We start from the raw sequence: 17,500 nt of genomic DNA, 5'->3' as shown, positions 1-17,500 counted from the left end.
TGATTGTCAAAAATGACACCAATATTTCTAGCTTTCTGTACAGAGCGGATGGTCTCTCATTGACAACAGAGAATTCTTGAAGGACTGATCTAGGTAGATGTTAAGCAGAGATCACAAGTAGTTCAGTCTTATCCTTGTTCAGTTTAAGACGGTTAACCAGCATCCAGTGATCAATCTCGTACACAACGCTCAATGTTAGACACAGCTAAAGCCCTATCCCCAGGTATAGTTGGCTGAAAGGACAATTAAAGTTGAGAATCATCACATGACATAAAAATAACTCACGTTGAATTTCTTAACAATGTCGGAAAGCGGAGAAGTATAAAGAAGGTACAAAGTGGGTCCCAAAACTGAACCTTGTGGAACACCACAATGAAGAGCATGTTTCAAGGAAGCCCCATCATCAACGGACACATGCTGCATGCGATTGAACAGAAAAGATTGAAATCATAATAACGGCTTGCCAGTGACTCCAAAGCGCTCTTGAAGACGAGAAAGAAGAATATCGTGATGAACCGTATCGAAACCTGCGGAGAGGTCCAGAAGTAATAAAATAACTGTTCTACGGTTATCAATGGCTGTGAGGATGTCGTTATGCACACGAATAAGAGCCGGTTCTGTGCTGTGATACGGTTTATAGGCAAACTGAAATGTGTCGCACAGATTATTATTGTTAATGTAGGAAATCAGTTGGTTAGGAACAGACTTCTCAATTGCTTTGCTGATAAAAGTAAGATTAGAAACAGGGCGTATGATCCAAGGAAGGCTTCTTAAGGAGAGGGCGTAACTTAGCAACTTTTAATTGAGAGGGCATTTGGCCAGATTGCAGCGAAGTATTAATAATTATGGAGATAAATGGTAGCAGTGTGTCCAGAGCGTTTCTTGTGACGTAGCCAGGAAGAGGGTCAAGATCGCACGATTTGGAAGATAATTTCACTAGACATTTGTGGACTTCATCAACGGTTACCGTATTAAACTCATCAAACGTATAAGGACAAACCCGGTTGACATCTTCAACTGGGTGGATAGGAGCTGCAGCATCTAGGTCCACCCGTATTTTAGTTATCTTATCGGAAAAGAAATCAACAAACTTATTTGCGAGTTCCGAAGGCGAGTTACAGGGCGGATATGGCATAAAACACTTTCTATGCAACAGATTGTCAATTGTCTTAAAAAGAAATTTATAATCCGATTGGTTATCATTGATTAGTGAAGTGTAATAAGATTTCTTTGACGAACAAATTAAGTTGTTGACAGTACGGCATTGATCAATGACATCAATAAACAACTGGCGATCCACTGGAGGTTTGGTCCTTCGCCATCGCCGTTCCAATCTCCTGCGATGTTTTTTCAAGTTGTTAATTTCCATGGAATACCAAGGTGCAGCAGGACGCAGAGTAACAGGTTTTTTTTTTTTTTAAACAGGAGCATGGATGTCAAGAATAGAGCTTACTACAATAGCCATTCTCTCCAAATTTACAGCTGAATTTATTCTGCCGCACCTTTGCGCGTATATCTTCTGTTTTGGAAAATAAAAAAACCAAAATTGCATATCATGAAACCTTTTCATCGTTTTGAACTTCCTTACAAACCTTTGAACTTCTCTCCATCTTGCCCTGATTACCCATGATGCACTCAAGAACGTGAACTCGTCTATATGCGCACACATGTCAACATATCCGCAGTTCTTTAGATCGTGAGCAGAGTACGGGAAAGTAAGTTGCTGTTGCGATTATTAGTTATTGCCCTTTCCTTTGTCGCAACACATTCTTCAAATCAGTGAAGAAAGAAAGTTACAACTATATACAGGAGGTTGTTAATGAGAACCATAATTTATGGGAACCAAGGCAACAGTTTCTTTTTCCAATATTTCCTTGGCTTAAACTGAAACAGAAGTTCTAAGCTAAGCCGTCTCAAAACCTACAGTTTGGAAACGCTACAATGACGATGTCTTTTTCCTGTGGGACGTAAGTAAACCGGACATAGAGACTTCTTTTGAACAAGCAAATTTACCGATCATCACCCTACGATTAAATTCAGAAATATCTGACACTGAAACTGTGTTTCTAGCTCTTTTTCTCCAGGGGGACCTCAAACGGATACGATGGGGTATCATTTTTGGTAAAATTTGTTGAATGCCGCCATTTTCACCGATCGCTGTGAAATTTGGCGTCTTTACTGGGGAGATATGGGGGATATATATCTCCAGTTTCCCCAACAGAGGTCAATTATTTCTAATGCGATCGCTTCCGTTGCCGTTAGCAACGGGTCGCAAATTTGACACTTTTATTGCCTTATCATATTACGCATTGATCGTTAATCCGATTACTCCTAAAAATCCAAAAATATTCGTGCCTCATCAGTTATTTGTCAAATTTTGGTCCAAGAAAGCTGATCAAATGAGGAACATTGTTGTTGGTCGTTAAAGAATTCGTAATTGACGTTGAAATGGCCAAATTTGTGTGGAAAACTGATTTTAGACCATTTTAATGTTTTTTTTGTTAAGTTTTTTCTTTCAACTTTCTTTTTTATAAAATATTGTAGTCCTGTGTAAAGAAGTTATATGTTTTTGGAAAGCTTATTTTCGTTGCTTTAAAATGAAGTATCTCTTTCTCCCTAACTGAAAATACCTTTTGAGAAAAAAAAAACATTTTTTGGCGATGGCTGACTTCGCGCGGCCATATTTGGAGAGTACCGTGTAGAAAAAGAGTAGACACAATAGTACACGAAGGCACAAGATCCAAGGATCAATTAATCCTTGATGTAAAAACACATTTTAAAACGGAAACCTTCCAATATACACATAATTTCACCTCTTGTCACCCGCCAAGCGTTAAAAACGGATTTGTCAAAAGTCAATCCCTACCAATCCTTACAACAAACTCCTCAAAGACACTTTTGAGAAAAATATTTTAAAATTTAAAAGACATTTGTAGAACAGAGGGTAACCACGCAATTAGGTAGAAAAACTACTATATCAGAAATCAAATTTACAAGGAAGGGCTCAGTGCTTAAATGAAATACCAAAACAAAAAAACGTATTTTAGTGTGGCACAATACCAGCCGTCAGTGTCAAACCTAGAAAAAGCTTTTCTCAGAAAATGACATTTAATACAAAATCAACCCCTGCTTCGCCAAATTTAAACCATCTGTCATTTCATACAAAAAGGGAGAATCCTTTAAGGATCTGCTCGTTAGAGCAAAGCTATAAACGTTCTATACATGTGTTCACACAGGAAGGGAATCAGTGTGGTGTGTCACCCCTTGCATTTCTTTTTAAGGTATCACACCAAATCACAAAACTGCACCGTGAAAACCACATTGACGACATGACCAAAGGATGGCTTTCCCAAACAACTTGCTCGCCAAGAATACCAGAGTTCTACACTCTAACAAAAATTCACAAACCAACTCTTACAGGGAGACCAATCATCTCCGGTTGTGATAGACCAACAGAGAGAATTTCATCTTTCACGGTTGACACATTGCTTCAACTCTAAGTCACAAAAGTCATACCTTAAAGACACAACTGATTTTATAAACTTTATTGAAAGCACAAAGGTTAAAAACTGCGCATTCCTTGTATCGATGGATGTCACAAGCCTCTACACAAATATACCACAAAACGAGGGTATTGACACAGTATGCAAAGCACACGACAATTTTTACAAAGACAACCCTCCCGTACCGACACACTAACTTCGAGAAATGCTTAAGCTAATTCTCAAAGAAAATTCTTTCCGATTCAATGGAAAGCATTCTCTTCACATTCACGGGACGGCTATAGGAAAGAAAATAGCTCTTTCCTTTGCTAACATATTTATGGCAAATATTGAGACCGAAATCCTAAGCAAAACAGCCTTTAAACCTACAGTTTGGAAACACTACATTGACGACATCTTTTCCCTATGGGACCTAAGTGAGCCCGACATTGAGACTTTCATGGAACAAGCAAATTCACATCACTCAATTATAAAATTGAGGGCCGATATCTCTGACACTAAGACTGTGTTCCTAGGTGCGGTTATATACAAAGGCAACAGATTCAAGGAACAGTCGATCCTTGAAAATTAAGACACATTTTAAGCCAACTTAAACCTTCCAGTACACACATTTTACCTCGTGTCTCCCACCAAGTGTTAAAAATGGATTCGTGAAGGGCAAATGCTTAACAACAAATTCCTCAGAGATTACTTTCAAAGAGGACATTTCAAATTTCAAGAAACACTTGCTGGACAGAGGCTACCCACGCAATCTAATAGAGAAAATCCTATCAGGAATATAATATACAGGAAGGGCTACAGCGCTTAAACAGAACAACAAAAAATGAAAGAAATATTGCCTTTTGCAACACAATATCAACCATCAATATCTAACTTAAAAGAAGCTTTCTCAAAAAATGGCACCTAACACAAAATGCTACTTCGCCAGATATTCAAGAAACCACCTATCCTTTTATCTAAGAAAGGGAAATCCTTAAAGGATCTGCTCGTCAGTGCCAAAATATACATGTAAGAGGTTTCGAAATATGTTTCACACCGAAAGGGACTGTGCGGCTTGTCACCCCTTGCATTTTCTGTATATAGTTGTAACTTTCTTTCTTCACTGAGATGGAGAATGTGTTTGCTCAACAGCAACATTACTTCCCCGTACTCTGCTCAGGATCAAAGGAACTGTGGATATGTAGACACGTGTGCGCATATTGACTTATGCACAAGTGACATGTGGACCTCTGGATGTGCACAAGTAGACTGTAGACCTGTAGACCTGTGGACCTGTGGACATACGGATGTGTGGACCAAATATGCTATGGACCTGTGAACCTTTGGAACTGTGGACATGTGGAAAAGTGGACCTTTGGAACAGTGGACATGAGGGTATGTGGACCTGAGGAAGTGTGGACATGTGGGTACCGGTATGTGTACCTGAGGAAGTGTGGGCATGTGAACCCGAGGACTTGAAGGAGTGTGGACATGTGGGCATGTGGACCTGAGGCGATGAGGATGTGTGGGCCTGTAGACAGGGGTGCCTATTCGTTGGCATGTACACATATGCGCATGTGACCTGTGGACATGTGGCCCTGTGAACCTACAGATGTATGGACAATACATTTTGTGGACATGTAGGCATGTGGACCTGAGGATATTTGGATGTTAGGGCATGTGTGAGATGTGAATATGTCGGCCTGTGTATATGTGGGCGTGTGGACATGTTGGAGTGTGGAACTGTAGACGTTTGAACCAGTTGATCTGTGAAAGGGTTTAAGTGAAACCATGATGGAAACATGATGGATATCTTAGTTGCTCTGTTTGGGCTATACAGAAAATGTCAGATCGCTTTATGCGGCTGTGCAACAATGATGTTGTTAATTATTGTTAATTATGCAAGTGCACAGAATTAACGAAGGGATAATTTGATGACATAAACTGTGATCCTTTACCCACAGAAGCAAACTGAAATCCAGTTGGGGCAGTGATTTGAATTTATATAAAAATGGCTATTTTAGACTGGATGAAAAATCTACTTTCAGAGGAACACTGAACGATGGCACACGAATAATTGCTGACTGTCACTCCTAAGGTGTGAATGTCAATAATAGGAATCGAAAACCGTAGTTTCACGTCTTCTTGCGTACGGTTTTCTTTTGTCCAGCGGATACATTTTACCTATTGTTATCCTTTTTCTCATCATAATATAGAACACTATCTCCGCCTATAGCAGAATGTGCACCCACATAACTTAGCTCTCTCCAGAGATTACGGTCTTGGATAGCTCAGTTTAAATCATCTCACCATTTCAGTAGTGATGTTGTCGTACCGCCTTCTTAGCTGGGTTCCCTTGCTTCTTTTGCCAGCATTCATTCGTTTCCTCATGCTGGGCATTAAATGCCTCATGCGGATCTGAATAACATGCCCAGCATGACAGTCGGTTTTTCTTCATTTAAGCTTAACCCAGTCTCCCTTCTTAAAATAAGACGGTGGCCACACGATAGAAGTTTTACAAGAAAGTGGGTACTAAGCTCCAAATAATGGCGCCATGATCACAACCTCGTTCCTGGGGCCGGAAAGGTCCTGGGAACGAGGTTGAGATGATTCAGCGATTGTTGAGCCAGGCTGGACGGAAATGCACGAACAGGCTTTGGAACTCGATTAAAGATGAGGGTCGAGAGAGCCTTGCTTATAAATGAGTAGCTTGTTGTAACCTAATTTCATCTAAAGAGTGCATCAGCTAGTTACTGAGTTACCAAACCCAGTCGGAATCTGGGTTTCATTTCGTGGGTTTTTTTGTTATTTTATTTTGTTCTTTTTCCGTGTCGGGAAACGTCTTGCCTGTCACTCCCCTGCTAAGTGGTGTCTAAGTTTGAGGGGGGTGGGGTAATGCGTAGATGTCTCCGGTGCACACGGGAGGACATTTAATTATTATCCTGGAATGGCGTCGGAGGTCATTGTAACGCGAATGGCGTTTTAGTGCATCTTTAAACAAAATATCATGGAGCTCAAGAATGGAACGTCAATTGGATAGGCGGTCAAAAATATATATCTGGAATTTTAAAAGCGACGAGTAATGGTCTTCGACAACAATTTCATTTTCGCCGTTGGATATGAAGTAAGCTTTGTTTCTAATATTTTACTAACTTGTTATTAGCAGTATATACAACAATGAAGTGAAATGGCAATTCTTTTATGGATTTAACAAACATTGAAGGAATCGAACTCTTTGAATGCATCACTGTGTTTACTGAAGTCGCATTTAAGTTGTGTGGCAAGTTACATTCATTTTGTGACTCAACTCTGCAAAGGTAAAAAAAAATTGGAAATGTGACAGTGAAAAATTATTTGAATGAAAGCTTTTGTGCTTTATTATTTACGGTCAAGGTTCTTTCGAAAAGGGTTTGATGTGAACTGTCAGAAATTTATTTAATTGCATATGCTCTGTGACACCGATTGTGTGTCTCGTTTGCACGCACGCAATTGAAATAGGAAGGGTTTTTTGCCTCTTATAGCAAATATGTTGTTTGTTTCAATAAATGTTTCGCTGGAAAATATTTCTGTGAAATCTCCACCTTTTGTAAATTTATCATGTTGTGTAATTTTCGAGCTTAACAAATTTGCAGACGTGTGTTGAAATGTGATACGGGGATGATTTTTGTGGTAGTGCACTGTGAGCAGCGCATAAGTCACGAAAATAAACAGGTCTGTTGTAAGCGTGCTTGAGTTTCAACAAAATGAGCCCCAAAATCGGCAAAAAAATTGTGACGCTGATGTTGTTTTCATATCGTAAATTTTGTTACTGATGGCAAAATATTTTATTCTCGATCGACCGTCCTGAAAACTTCCTAATGCTCTTCCTAAAAACTGTGTCGATATTTATTTACTTTTGCATCATTATTTGTTTTGCATAAAGCAAGCTAACCAAATCTGTACCTTGCTTGGTTCGCATTTGTTAGCATTAAAATAGAATTGTCGGTCCTATGCTTTTATTACGAAGTGGTATACTTTTTAGGTCGCCCGTCCAGATACTAACCCTACCAGACAGGGTTTAATCTAGTGAACGTTTGTATTGCAAAGATGCCAGATGCTTGTGGTGAAAAGAAGTTGTGAGGGAACTTGAAAATGATCAACATGTCAGCCCAGAAGCCAATGTTTCTCGATTCCCTTTTATTTTCTTCAATCTTTCAGCGTTCAGTACTTTGCTAGTAACCACATGTCTTCTCAGGGGGCTATTTATCCAAGACTTCTACCATGGCACTACAATATACAATACCAAAACAACATCGTATACTATTAGAGCTACATATTACGCAAAGGCAACTTGAATCTCGTGGAAGACAAAACGCAGCTCAGTTGACAATATGAAATAAAGCGCTGTGTTACTTCAGTACCATACGTAAGCAATGCGTGTCTATTTTTTCTAAAGATGACAGGAATTTCTTCTTTCTGACAAATGATTAATAGGCCGGTAGCCAAGATTTTTAACCTCAGAAAAGGATTTGTTTTGTCGTATGAACGTGTGAGCCGAAGGGCCTCTGCTGGTACGACTTCTGGGTGACCCCTTAAATGGTCTTAATGATCCCCGATTTGAAAAAAATTGCCTGGAATGCTGCAGTTTAATACCACCCAACTCAGTCCCTTCATACCGCAGGCAACCCAGTGAACGCTCTTGGAGCGAGCGTCTAGTTATTTTCATTTTTTTCTCTTTTCAGATGGCTGGCCACAGGCAGGGCGAATGGGACTGTCTGTAAAGCATATGACGTGCTATTTCCTGACGGTTACTGTAAGCAAATCCTTGGTAACTCACCAGTGTTTGGAAAAATGGAAGATTTCCGGAACAATCACGATATAATGCGGAATTTTAAAGCGCTGAAATCATCTTTACAGGAACTTTTTGAATTGCGCGAAAGCTGTCTTGCAGCGGTCCATGATATGTATTGTCATAACTACTTTCCACGATGTTACATTTCTTCCTCGCCTCAGCCAGTTTGCAGAGAAGCATGCGAGGAAAAGTTCTTAAAAGTGTGTGATCGAGAAATCAAAGCGGTGAAAAATTTTGATAGAAGAGAGCCTTTCTCATTGCGTTTAAACTTTAAAATCATGAACTGTACAACTCTACCATATCGGAATCCAAAAAGCAACTGCTACTATCCTGATGTGATACAAGGTTACTACGTTCCAAAGGTTTTTCTTTTTCTTTTACATAATCCAGAAGGAGTAGAGTGGAACAGATGCGTACATACATACATACATACATACATACATACATAATTGACCGTTCCCCATAGAGGCTTTTCAGGGCCAATGAAACACAACGAAACGACAGCTGTTAAGAATCCCAACTGGCTGGAGGCAAACCAGTTGGCTATTTACAAGTGCGGCTGGGAAGTTGAACCAGGGACTACCAGGATCAAATTCAACGAGCGGCCAGAGCGGGTCTTGAACCCGGGATCTCCGGATCTCAAGGCAAGCGGCCTAACCACTGGGCCACACTGCCTCCAATGAAGAGCTGCTCCGCTCCACAAGCGTATTTCTTGCTTTCGCTTGGGCAAACTTGATTTACCTCAACGCGTTTCACCAGTAGGCAATGACTCGAAAGATGCACTTCGCTTATCTCGTTGAGGAATTGTCGTTTTCTACGACGATTTATAATGAGTACAGCTTGTCTTACTAGGCATTCTCATCTAAGCCAATCAATGTGCAATGAGCTCAATTACTTCAGAATACTAGTTGTTCTCTCCTGGAATGAGGACCAGCCTTCATTCAGTGATCTTTGCCCAAGCTACTTGAAACCCCCCAGGGCCACAGAGATATCCTTTTATGGGCAACTCTCCGCGGGAACATTGTTTTCCTTTGATTTAGAGATTTCGTAACAATGAGAGTCGAAATTTCTTTCTCTATTAACTTTGCGCACCAACCATCACAAGATGCTGTTGAGAAGGTAACAAGTATTCTTTTTTTCACTTACCACCACAATTATTATTTGATGACTTTTATCTTTATGTCTTATTTAGAACAACTAAACATCCTAGAGAGTAAAGGTATGTCTGATTTAAATTGTATTCTCGACTAGTGCAAAACCTTATACCAAACTATAAATATTTCCAACTTACGAAACGAAATCATCCCTCCATCGCGTTTATATGACCGTGACAAAAAATTGTAATTGTAATTGGAGATTGATTCTTTGTTAGAATGTTTCTATGGAGATGGGCGTGGTTACCATGGGAACAAAAGCACAACAGTTTCCGGATACAAATGTCAGTCATGGAATGGCACAACTCCTCGGGAACACAACATCACGGGATCGATTTATAAGGAAATCACAAATTGCACCGATTTTTGCCGTAATCCGGGGGGGTTCGGCTTAAAAGGGCCCTGGTGTTTTACCACAAATGAGACCGTGCAATGGGAGTACTGCGGCGTGCCTAGATGCGCCAAAGAAGGTTAGTACCTTCAGGAACTCATAACTTGAAAGTTGCAAATCACATATTCCTCTTCTAAATTCGTTACCTCTCACCATTTACATTAAAAACGACCCCTCTGGCCAAGATTTGTAAAATTAGCCAATCAACGTGCGTATCTCCAATCCCGTTATATGCAAACATGACAAGGAACAAAAAGGTTTCACCTTTAAGTTGACTGGAAGCTAAGAGAATGGTTAGGAAGTATAAAAGTGTTCTTAAAAGTAAGGCATATGGGACCTGTTAGTGAAGAATTCGTTAGAATAACTGAAAAAGGAAGGCAACATTCGCTCAACACGTACCAAAGGAAAGTCCAGTTTCATCATACCAGTCACCATTCCTTTTCACAGGACTTTCGTAAATTGGATTGCTATGACCGTTATAGTAAAATGAGGCTTACAACACTAACAATGAACTCGAAATTTTCAATACCGTACTTGATAAAGCCTCGCGCGGTATTGAAATTTCTCCTTCATTGTTAGTGAACTTGTGCAGGTTAATCTCTACAATTCACTCGTTGAGTGCGTTAACCTGTAACTACACGTTTATGGAAATGTCCGCGTACATAACCCGCATCACACAGGTCACATTGAAAACTATGAACAACACACTGCTGATTTACAATTGGTGGCTGTTTAGTGCACGAAATGCTTTTCATGGAAGCTTTAAAGCCAAATCTCAATGTGCAATCAGACTCCATTCCTGCGAAAGTATTTTTATAATCTTCGCACCTTTTTTAATACTCTTCGCCAAAAATCGATTTAAATACTGTAATTTGCATTACCAGACATAAATTTTCCTTGATAATGGAGTCATGACTACTCCGAAACGTTGGATTTTATCTTTTCTTATCGTTCGTTTTTACAGCTTTATGCTTAATTAAAGAAATCTCTTTTAATACGAATGTCTACAGCTATAGCTATTATTTTATTTATCCATTGAACCAACTTTCGTCGATCTTCTCATTCCATCAGCGCCATCAAGTCCACCTTCTGATTTTCGCGGTCACAACTTGAGCTCAACAAGCATTCAGGTTAACTGGGAAGATATTCCAAAGTCGTCAGTGAATGGAATACTCCTTGGGTTTCACGTGGCTTGCGATCTAGTCAACTGCTCAGAAGGACAAGTCATGGATTTGCCACGCGAGAATCATAGTTTTGTGTTCAGAGGGCTTGAAAAATATAAGAATTATAGCTGCTGTCTGAGGGCATATAACAACTTTGGAAACGGTTCGTGGAGTGAAGAACTCGTCATTTCAACTGACGAAGACGGTATGATGAATGGTTGACTGATGATGACTTGCTGATGCACTAAAGCTAAATGACAGAGCGACGGACTTAAACTGACTAACTAGGCTGACTAGGGGTACCCTTTTTTTTTGGGAAAATCCAAAAACGGATTTCTGATCTCGGATGAATGGATTTTTCAGCGTAAAAGAAAAACGCAAAATTCGAAAAAGGATTACTTTCCATGACAACGCAAACAAACAAACCCAGAGTTGCGTGCAAATTTAAAAAAAAAAAAATTAGCGATTAATTTTGCTTTGGAAAAAATCTTTAATGAAAATGGCACCAGAAAAAAAAATACCATAGCGACCGATAAAAAGAAATGACGAAAAAAATGTTTTTTTTCAGGTGTAGGAAAGGTGCTAACAATATTATTGCTCTCAAGAAACTTTTAGTGTAATTTCTAGTGTGAAATTTGCAGGAAACCTAGCTATTTTCGACCTATTTATGTCTCCGATCGTACGGTAAAAATGGCGCGAGAAAAACATTTGGGCTAAACTGTCACGTAGGGTAGCTGTTGTGTATAGTTTTTGCATGGAAAACCGCTTGTCAAAAGTACTTTTTTCAAATCCTTTCCCAAAAAAACGCTGAAGTGATAAATCTGAAAAATCCGGATTTAGATTTAATCCAAAGTATCCTCCTCGAGTGTGGATATATTGGATTCATGATCCGTTTTCGGATTTTCCCACTGGTTGTCTGGCGGACTGACTCACTGACTGACTGACTAACCCCGTAATCTTTAACCGTACTCTATGGTTTATCTCTTGAAACAAATGACGGTGCCTATTTATTGACAAAACAACGTTAAATTAGTTGATCTTTATTGGAGTCACTGATTTTAAAATCAATTTAGAAGCGTTTCAGTCAACACAATTGCACAGAGCAAGCCTGCTTTTTTTTATACTGCTGCACAAATGCTAAAGTTGCTCCTTTAACTGTTACAGTCCCTTGCTATTTAAAACATTCCCTATCCGCCGCAAATGATCATCAGTGGTGGAAATTAAGTAAAGATTAGGTTTACGTATAGTGATTCCCTAGAAATAGAACTTGTCATAGATTTCCGATGAAACGTCGTACTTTGTAACATGTCAAGGAGATGATAAATTTTAATAAAAAAGGGGGTTACCGTGCTCGTTTCCATGTTACGACGCTGACGAACACGGCTATTTAAGCCACTTTGAGAATTGCCGTGCGCATCCCCAATGTTGGATAAATTTAGCTCAATTTTATAAATATAATCAGTAATATAACGCAGAGCCTGGTGTAATTCTAAAGATAATTCAAGTACGTACCTGAATAATGTATTTAAATGCCTTTGTGAGTACTTAACGCTCCAAAAAGGATAAGTTATCTTGAGTGAGATCTGTTCGAGTCGTAATGGCTCCTTCCGTACAATTTTACGAAATTGCCAAAAAACAATCCCTTTCGGCAAACGTAATGGAAGAATACTGGGCTACATAGTTGAAATAAAATCTGCGGAAGAGAAAGGAGGGAGAGGGGAGATGAAGAACTTCACAAGGTCGAGAAACGTCACATTCACCGGGCTTAAGAAATACCACAAGTATGTGGTCAAAGTTCGCGGCCAGACTCAGCGTGGAAAGGGGCCAGTAAAAGATGTAACTGTTCAAACAGACGAAGATGGTAACTATGTGCACTTTTTACTTTGAAAACAAGATATTACCTGCCTGCCTTTTTTTTCAGAGAGCTTTACCGCTTGTCATTGAAGTGAAGGATGCCAACCTATATAGAGAGGATATTACACGGTGGAGAGAAGATATAAATCTTATGTTTGAGTGGCAAGAACAACATCTATCGCTGCGGTCACTCGTGAGATATTGTTCTTGCCACGAAAACATAAAATTCATATCTTTGAGCTAACGCGTAATTTTCTTTTTATTATACAGACACTAAGTATACATGGTAGAGATTAAAAAGCAGGGTTAACACAAATATAGGGTACTGGTATTACTACAAACAAAACAAGGCGGGAATCGTGACGTCGTTGCTCAATATGACCACTCGTGTTACATACGAAAAATACGTCACACGGTTCCCCGATATAGTGGTCGTATTGATTCTACTAGTTTTTGAGTTCCCGGTAAAATGCTCCCGTCCACATAACACAGTGTAATTTGATCACCGAAAAACAATAGGCACCATCAGATTTTGAAATATCAAATGGCCATGACGCGGTGGATGACCATCAATCCTTTTCTCCAAATGAAGCTCTTACCTCGCGTGAACTTAAATGTCGTTACAGATATTCAAGCAAAGAGAACAAGTTCAGACATTTCATTTTAACACTGAGTTATACTTCGCATGCGATATTAGTGCTACTGCTTGCTACGCAGTGTCGCGCAATTGTTCACTTAAATTTGTTTATTTAACAATTCGCCAACCATTACGAAAATAATAGGGTGGCAGAATAGTAGTAAGGGGAAAGTCAAATCCATTTCTAATCCTTGCACACTCACAAAAGCGCTCAACGCTCAACGCGCAAACTCACACATACAAATGAATAAACACCAGGGCTAGTAAGGATGCGTACATAATTTCAGTGAGGTTGTAAATGTTTGAGAAATGAAGATGTAAAAGACTAGGTGATGATATCAAATGTGCAGGTAAAGAATTCCAGTCACTAAAATAACGATTAAAGAAAGAAAATTTTAAAATAATTAGTGCGGACAGATTTTCCTCTAATTTTGTAATCATGGTTAGATCTTGTTACTTAGAATGTGATTTTGCCACAACAGTTCACAATCTTTCTCGTTTAAGTGATGTGAGCATGGTTTTTGTATTATTCAAGTGTACGCAAATACTTACTGCACGCCTATCCTTTCCCTAGTTCCAGACCACCCTCCCTTAGACATATCAGCAACTACGACAGAATCTGCGGTACTACTCGAATGGAACCCAGTACCCCCGGAATACACCAATGGGAAGGTGCTTGGTTACAAAGTGCTCTACGGTGACGTAAACGGCACAACGCGTGAGAAAAGTACTGTTTCCACAAGGAAAACCTTTCAAAATATCGAAGGATTAACAGCCCACACGAACTATAGATTTCAAGTACTTGCGTTCACTGCAAAGGGTGATGGCGTAGCGAGTGCGCCATATTATGTGAAAACTCCCGCAGGTAAAGTAGGCTTTTATTTTAGCTAATTCTTGTTTTCCTTGCATTCGTACTGGCTACGAATCGCTGAAGTGCGGATTCCGGCGGCAGATTGGCATTTTGATAAAGAGCGAGTTTGCTCGGCATGGTGGCACATGACACATATGTGTTCCTTTCGCATGTCTGACACCAATAAAATCTTTTGATTCTAAGAATGTATGACTCTTTCTTCGCGAAAAAGTGGAGAAATCTTTTCGAGCTGCTAGTCGGGATATCTCCGTTCTTGCATCCAATAGTAGTAATGATTATATTAAAGCTTGTCTTATTACAGGAACATTAGTTGTGGGCACAACACAATCAATTTTTGTTGTTTGCAATTGCTCCCGATTATGCTGGGCACTCGCCTCCCACCAATGTGACCTGGGTTCGATTCCCAGGCTTTTCGTCATGCTAATAATGCTAAATGTAGGGACCGAGCTCCTGGAGGGGGGACTGGAAACTATACATTTCAAAGGTCTTTTTTGTCAAAACTTTGCCGTACAACTGGGGTTAAAATTTTGAGAATTAGTGAACAATATGAAGACAAGACCTTCAACATTTTTTTTAAGAAGATCTATCAGACAGTTTTTCAGTTATTATTAAAATAGACAAAAATCAACATTTTTGCCATTTACGAGAAACCTGTCTGACAGATTTAACTATTCATTTCGTTTATTTTGTTAAGGAAATCCTGAAATTTTAAGGTGGAGTCGCACAGCTACAACTGTAGTTTTCGAGAAAAAGGCCTTTGAAATGTCTGGTTTTCAGTCCCCCATTCAGGAGCTCGGTCACTATATTTAGCATCTTTCCCTGATTTGCAGTTATTTGTTGAGTAAAATTACATTTGACATCAATTGTAGTGAGTGACTAACACTTCAGAAGAGACATTCCGTTGCTTTAATTTCACAGATTTCAAAATCTTGATCTTTTTCTTGGGAAAATTGTAGTAAGCCACCTTAAATAAAGTTCCTTATCCCTTATGATTATTCAACACACAAAGACCTACGTGGTGAAGTAAATTAATTTGAAACCACGTGAGTCTTCTAAAGTTCGATAGCATTAATGTTTTATTTTTCTGAATATTTATAAACAACGGAAGCCTAATTCTTTGGTAAAAAATAGGCATACTGATAAAATCTCGAAGTGGATGTTTCCAAATTTTAGCATCTGTTGAAAACTCTTTGAGCACTTCTTTTTGTTTGCTATTTGCGGTTTCCATTGTCCCGCGATTAAAACTTTTCCTCCTATATTTTTTCACACTTAATTCATCCAAAACACATTGAATTCTTTCATCGTTGCGGGTTGATGAGAAATTTGCAACTTATATGATTTTATTATTACTTGGATTGCTGTCGTCCTTATTGTTTTACAACAAAAACTGGCATCTTTTTCTTCCAGGTACACTGCCCACTGACACTTACAAACATGCAACGGGTAAGAAATTCTGTATCAACTCGAAAACAAGCCCCCATTCAGAGGTGATTGACCAAAATTCCTTAACCCCTTCCCTCCAAAAAAAGCCTGAGCTAACAGTTGCAAAATTAACAAGGAAGCAAATATTATCAAAAAAGAGACAACATTTTCAAGTTTGCAAATCATGTTCCGACATTCCTTTGCCTTCTTCAGTTGCAGTAAGTTATACAGTTTGAATTTTAATTTGAACAAACCACCGTTAATTCAAGTTGTTAAACGTACTCTCAAACGGAATTCTTTGACGTGCTTTTGTAACGCAAATATGTAACGTATTTTATAACGATGGTTTGTTTAAATTCAAATTCAGACTGTATATAGAATTCCCGCTACTGAAGATGACATGTCGAAACATGCTTGCAAATTTGAAAATATTGTGTCCTTTTGAGAATCCTGATACTGAGCAAGTATTATCTTATTGTCGACCCCAAATTGGTTGAATAGCATTTCTTTTCAATTTTCTTACTAGCAATCACAGCTGCAGTTTTGTCCGGTATCGCAGTTCTCGCAGGTGTTTTCCTTACTATTTTGTACATCAGAAAGAAAAGAAGACAAGTTGAAAGAGAAAATAACGATGGAAATGGTGAGCCACGTACAGCGGTTTTCAATTGAGTGTCGAAAGTAATAGACCACTTTCGATATATTAAAATTCAGTTCTAAACGAAAGACATCATCTCGAGGCTCTGGGGAATAAACTCATACAAATCCTTATATTTATTCCCCAGAGCCTCGAGATTATGTCTTTTGTTTAGGACTGAATTTTAATATATCGAAATTGGTCTATGAGTCAATTTCTTTGGTTTATGATTACTTCAGTCAGTGATTGGTTCAAAGTTCTCGCGCCACATTTTCAACCAATCAGAAGTGGAACCCAAACCAATCGTGGCTTGCGCATGCACATTTTCCAGCGCTTTGTGTCGGCTACGTTTAATTACTTCGAGTTTTAATTGGTTTACTGGCTTGTCTCCGTCCTTTTTGGGGTGAAAGTAATAACTTTGGTTTTGGTTTTACGACACTCGATTGAAACTCAATCTAATGGGAATGTTAATTCAATAAAACGGTATACCCATAGTTTTTAGATGGGAATGGTTAGGAAGCTCGGCAAACATCAAAGGAGCAAATAAAGATGCCAAGATTTAGGTTGGAAAGTCCACGACCGTGCACAATCTTTTGTTTTGAGCTCATACATTATGCATGAATTACGTAACCAACACGTTTCTATTGGTTAGTTCCTCAGTACGGAGTAAACAACTATTGTGTTTTGTGAACGGTCAAGGCCAGAAAAGAGAACAAAAACCTACAACAAAGAAAGTTGTCGGGTTTCATAACCATTCACCTCTATTAACTATGGTATTAATACCTTAAAGTGCTACTATGATGAAAAAATTAGTTCCTTTTATCTTCACATTTTGAAAGTGCTTAACCCCTGACTGGCAAAATTTTGAGCTTTGACTTTCACCTAAAGATGTTTACTTTGAGTGTAACTTTTGGATTTGACCTTCCGCCGTTAATCACGTCAGTTAAAAACTGACCGATTATACCTCAAAGGTATGAATCGAGGGAAAAGTTACTCACTGGCTTAAAATTCAAGCTTGTAAATATAGCTTATTATATATGCAAAACACGAGTTTAAAAGTC

The 17,500-nt window shown here is 39.0% G+C and overlaps 1 protein-coding gene across 1 annotated transcript in view; it reads left to right on the top strand.

The window, feature by feature from the left end:
* The window catches only part of LOC137998019 (uncharacterized), a 45,424-nt gene that overhangs the window by 14,945 nt on the left and 12,979 nt on the right, over positions 1–17,500 (top strand). The window contains exons 3-9 of the mRNA XM_068844409.1: positions 8,204–8,658; positions 9,506–9,532; positions 9,686–9,937; positions 10,930–11,226; positions 14,087–14,377; positions 15,791–15,826; positions 16,332–16,445. Coding sequence (XP_068700510.1) covers positions 8,204–8,658; positions 9,506–9,532; positions 9,686–9,937; positions 10,930–11,226; positions 14,087–14,377; positions 15,791–15,826; positions 16,332–16,445 — 1,472 coding nt within the window. The remainder of the gene's footprint in view (positions 1–8,203; positions 8,659–9,505; positions 9,533–9,685; positions 9,938–10,929; positions 11,227–14,086; positions 14,378–15,790; positions 15,827–16,331; positions 16,446–17,500) is intronic.

This window comes from Montipora foliosa, chromosome 1 (assembly GCF_036669935.1).
Source record: "Montipora foliosa isolate CH-2021 chromosome 1, ASM3666993v2, whole genome shotgun sequence".
Lineage (NCBI taxonomy): Eukaryota > Metazoa > Cnidaria > Anthozoa > Scleractinia > Acroporidae > Montipora > Montipora foliosa.
This window is presented reverse-complemented; position numbering and strand designations above follow the sequence as displayed.